This window comes from Adiantum capillus-veneris, chromosome 23 (assembly GCF_014529385.1).
Source record: "Adiantum capillus-veneris isolate H3 chromosome 23, ASM1452938v2, whole genome shotgun sequence".
In the NCBI taxonomy this organism is placed as follows: Eukaryota; Viridiplantae; Streptophyta; class Polypodiopsida; order Polypodiales; family Pteridaceae; genus Adiantum; species Adiantum capillus-veneris.
In genome coordinates this window covers 127,818,434-127,823,319 of record NC_140953.1, presented here as the reverse complement: position 1 = coordinate 127,823,319, position 4,886 = coordinate 127,818,434, and the positions used below count along the sequence as shown (strand labels likewise).

The 4,886-nt window shown below is 42.1% G+C and overlaps 1 protein-coding gene across 1 annotated transcript; it reads right to left on the bottom strand.

Annotated features, from left to right (window-relative positions):
* Nucleotides 1-1,246: 1,246 nt before the first annotated feature.
* LOC147428517 (G-type lectin S-receptor-like serine/threonine-protein kinase SD2-5) lies at nucleotides 1,247-4,430 on the bottom strand. Its single transcript, XM_086496548.1, has 2 exons — nucleotides 3,954-4,430; nucleotides 1,247-3,716 (listed from the first exon to the last, which is right to left on the bottom strand). The coding sequence occupies exons 1-2, from the start codon at nucleotides 4,019-4,021 to the stop codon at nucleotides 2,141-2,143; spliced, it is 1,644 nt and encodes a 547-aa protein (XP_086352674.1). The 5' UTR covers nucleotides 4,022-4,430; the 3' UTR covers nucleotides 1,247-2,140.
* Nucleotides 4,431-4,886: the final 456 nt, after the last annotated feature.

Here is a 4,886-nt window from a genome sequence, read left to right as displayed (position 1 = left end):
GAAATAAATATTAGGGAAAACTATCAAAATATCAATTTATGAAAAATCCCAAAATACTCCTCAAATTTTAAAAAAATCCCAATATACCCTTGCATCATTTTGGGATGGATTTGCCCCAATTTTTGCATAGTCTATTGTTTATGACAATGAGGATCTATCTTTTAGTGTCTTAAACAAAATCATTCACCAATGAGCTTACAAATAGAAGCATCTATGTTCAAAAATGATGAAACATTTCATATGAAGAGCCCTCAATACCATCTAGAATCCTAGTTCTACCATCTTCTATTAAAGGAGAACTAAGGTTCCTATGAAGAGTAGAGATGTTTGTGAGGTAGGGGTATTTTGGTAAGTTTCCTTGAATTTTATTCCATAAACTTTGAAGACCTTTAAGTGGGGAAGGATAGAGTCTTTTACCATTACTTACGGGCATTTAGACAAAAATACACTAAAATTTCCCAAGATTTGTAGGATTTTTCACCTTCAAATAATTTTTTGAATGTATTTTTTGAAATTAGATTGTGGGTCACATGTGATTTTGCTACTACGACTCAACATGGTCGCACGACAACTCTATAAAATTTTAAAAAGTTAGAGAGCAAGTTCTTCATTTTAACACTAGTCCTGTAAAAAACCAGCCACTTTTGTGGCCTTTTGAAACTTTTGCAAGAAAATTATCAACACTATGTTAGTTATCTAAATAGAAAATGGTTTCAGGAAATTATGACCAACACTCAATATGAGTTGATAAAAAATAGTACAGAGCTAATTGAAGGTGTAAAGGTGTCTTTCCATTGCTATCTTCTACAACTAATCTGTGCGGATGGACAAAAATTTTTTATTTTCTTTTGAAAGTAAATCAAATCATTGTTAAGCTGACCCAAACTTCTTTGAAAAATCCCTCTATAGGTATGTAATAGATGTACCAAGCTTTTTAACCCATATACAAAGACTGGCGACATTTTAACTTCTCCAAGTTAAGTGTCGAAGTGCAGTTTTATGTAAAACTAGTACGGTCGGCTGCCGAACTCTCTCTCCCCCTCTCCCTCTTTATCGCATGCAAAAGGGCTTTTTTTAATTTTGGACTTTAGCCTTCTGATCGCAGATTGCGATACGTTTAAAGAGCTCTCCCTTCCACCATATTATGTTAGTAGATTTATTAATCTTTAAAAAGTATTTTTTTAATTTTTGAGCTTTTCATGTAAATTGTATATTTATAAACCTTTTTCATATCTTGAACCCGTAATTAAGAAGTTTCATGAAATTTTGATGTCATATACAAAAGTTATGTCTCATTTACTAGAATCCTGATGTGAGCCATTTTTGTGGGTTCAACCAGTTTTGTGACTCGTTACAAGTCTAGTGTTAATGACGATAGCATGAATAATAAACCTTGAATGTTTTTGGCCCTCCCTAAACTTTTTTATTGCAATAACTTCACTTGAGTCAAACATGTGATAGAAGCAGAGAATTTGAGTGTAAAAGCAGTTAGAATCTGTCCTTCCCCATCACAAGGCGTTATTGCAGTCCCCACTATCAGTAGCATCTGTCCTTCACCATCACAAGGAATTTATTTTCCATAATCCATTCCCACTATTTAGCCACCAGCTGTCTAAAGACAAGATAAGGGGAAGGGCAAAATTATGAGTTGACCTAGTTTATGTCAAGTTTGCTTGCTCCCAGCCTGACACATAAGAATTATCACCCCCTTGAGCTGGCATCGTAGAGTAGTCGGAGTAATGTCTTGGTGTCCAACAAGAGATAGTACTTTAAGGAGCTCACTGATTTGGAGGCAAAACAGAGAACAAAAGAGTGTGCTGGATTTCTCCTCAAACGCTCTGTATGAGCACAGCACATAGAAAGAACCGCTCTATCTAAGTGCATTGTCCGAAAGATTCTGAAACCAGTTTGTCAGAACCTCGAAAATCCTCAATTTATGTACCTTGCTCGCTATACAGAACGCAAAGCACAAACTCCAGTATACATTCTCATCATACACAAGCAAACCAAGCATTGCCGGTGATCAATGTCGCCATTGTTACTTATGAAGACCTAGCAGCAATAAGACACATGTTCATACCAGGGGCCGAGTACCTTGCAGTACTGAACCAGCAGGTGCTTTGCCAAGCCGTCTCTTTTATCAACATTGAAAGGAAGACGATTGGGCAGTTTCAATACTGCCAGAAGATCCAATCTTGAAGGCAGGCATTTCAATTGTGGCAACTTCCGGGATTTCTGAAGGAAGGGCAGTGCGACCTTCTAACATGCCCCAGACAATTTTCATGCTCGGTCTCGTCTCTGGATTTTCATGCGTGCATAAGAAAGCTACTATGACCGCTGTCTTCACTTGCTCCATGATACTTTCTTCACAAGAAGCATCTGCGCCGTTCTCAGAAAAATCTTGAAAACCAGATGCCATGGCCTCATCATGCCATTCATTGATAAGATCGACAACTTTCCCTTCCTTCACCGTCTTAGCTGCCCATCTAGGGAAACACCACTCCTCATTCCCCATCAGATCCAACCACACATTCTTCCTCCCACTTACTAACTCCAACAGCACCATCCCAAAGCTGTATACGTCACATTTCTGGCTCACAGCTGACCGGGATATCCACTCAGGTGCTATGTAGCCTGGTGTCCCTCTCATTGCCGTTATTATTTCTGATTGGTCCCTTGCCACCAGCTTTGCAAGCCCAAAGTCTGCCAGCTTCGCATTAAGATTTCCATCCAGGAGGATGTTCTGAGGCTTCACATCAAAATGGAAGATGGGCTTTGGACACTCTTCATGCAAATAAGCGAGGCCTCTGGCTGTGCCAAGGGCCACATTGAAGCGCTGTTGCCAGCTCATTGCAGGCAGCTGCTGCTCTCCTTCTTTGCAAAAAAGCCTCTTATCCAAAGACCCATTTTCCATGTACTCATAAACAAGCAATCTGTGCTGCTTCTCCAGGCAAAAGCCATAGAGCTTAACAATATTGACATGCTCTTTGCCACCTATTGCCTCAATCTCTGCCAGAAACTCCTTTTGCCCCTGCGAGAACGGCTTCAATTTCTTCACTGCCACCCTGCTTACATCTGGTAGGGTACCGTCATACACAGTTCCAAATCCACCATGACCAATTTCTCGGCTGAAACCTTGGGTAAACTGGCCCAACTCTCGGTATGAATATCTTTCGAGCCGCATAGGCAAAACATCCCTCAATTCCTGCTCTGCTAATTTCAATTCCGGATCCACATTGTGCTTCCAATTCCAAAAAACTGCTAAAACTATCAAGGAAAATGCAATCACTGGTAGTATGACTGCAGCCGCAACTATGGGAGGACGGATTTTAGACTTTGCTGCAGCCGATTGTATTTTAATGTATGCAATATGCTCTTTAGAAGGAAGACTGATGAAGCTTACGTTGGACAAAGGTGTGTTGTCTCCAAATGGCAAGCAGAATGACGAATGGGTGTGATAGAAGAACCCTGTGCAGGAACAGTTCGAAGAGCACGCAACCTTGCAATCATCCAGTGACATGGTGTTCTCTTCCCAAGTGAGCTCAAATAAGACAAGCATGGACATAAACGCAACATTCTTTATTTCGACAAGGGACTGAGATGAGACTTGCCCACATTCCAAAGCAACTTGTCGTCTACACCCTTCGGAGGGATTTGAGCTATCGATGGTGGTGAACGCATTGCTGAGGTGTGTACTATCTTCCTGTGAAGGGCACCTGCAATAATCAAGATAGGTCACAAAACTGTGTATTTCTCGCCACCTCTAACTCTCTAGCTAGATAACAGTATCTGTCATCAAAAGTAGTTTAACAAAAGATTACACACACAGCGATATGCTTTCGCATGCTAGCCATCATTTTGAAGGATTGGCTGGACTAGCAAAAAGCAAATTTATGCAGACAAGTGCCTCAAGCGCAAGAACCTTCAATGCTTCTATTCAGCATACCCCTCACCATTCATGTATTCTCCAGCCAAAGGGTTTACTGGTAACTGGTATATCCAGTAGAACAAAATTCTGCATAGCGGCCCGGGAGGCTTCCCTGAGTCATCTTAGCTTTCCAGACAACAAGCTAACGCACTTCCCTGATGCAAAGCTTTTGTAATGCTTGACAGCAATCTCAATAACTCGCGCACTTGATCCCAAGCATGAAATGCCCTGCAAGTTTCCCTTGTTGCGGAGTGAGCCCGTCTCCATGACCACCCTCAAACGCACCTAGCTAGGTATGCGGTCCCTCCGGAGCAGTAGCTACGTTGTAACGAGCTGAAGCAAGGGAAAAGCAGCGCAGTCCTCTCCTGACTGGATTTGACGCTCCCTAAGACCCTCAACAGAGTCAACACTCAGTAACACCTATATTTAAGAGGAGCAGGAGCAGGAGCAGGAGGCGGAGGAAGAGGAAGAGGAAGAGAAAGAGGGCGGCTCAGGATTAAGTAACACGGGTATTGAATGATCTGACGGCAGTGGGATCTACCAGCGAGAAGTGAGACACGAATATCAAAAAGACATTCAACCGTTCAATGTGTCCGAGTTTACTTTTTTCAGCGTTTTCGTTTAATTTATATATTTATGTTTTTTCATCTTGGACAACCAAACGTTCGCATGCACGTGGAAAGAGTGTGTGACTCTTTCCACAATCGCTTGGGTTCAAATCTTGCTCGCGACCTTGCGTTGATCTTTTGTCTGCCGTCCGTGGTCTTTGAGATCCCCCCCACTCAACCCCATCCGTCGATCCCATCACTCAGGGTCATTCAAGACCCCCGCCCGGGGTCATTTAAGACCTCGCGTTACTTAGTCATGAGGGAGGGGGAGGGGTGGTTTAATGGGATCAAGGTTCAAGCACGAAAACCACGGAGATTGCAGCCGCAAACATCAAATCAAGAACTGCATG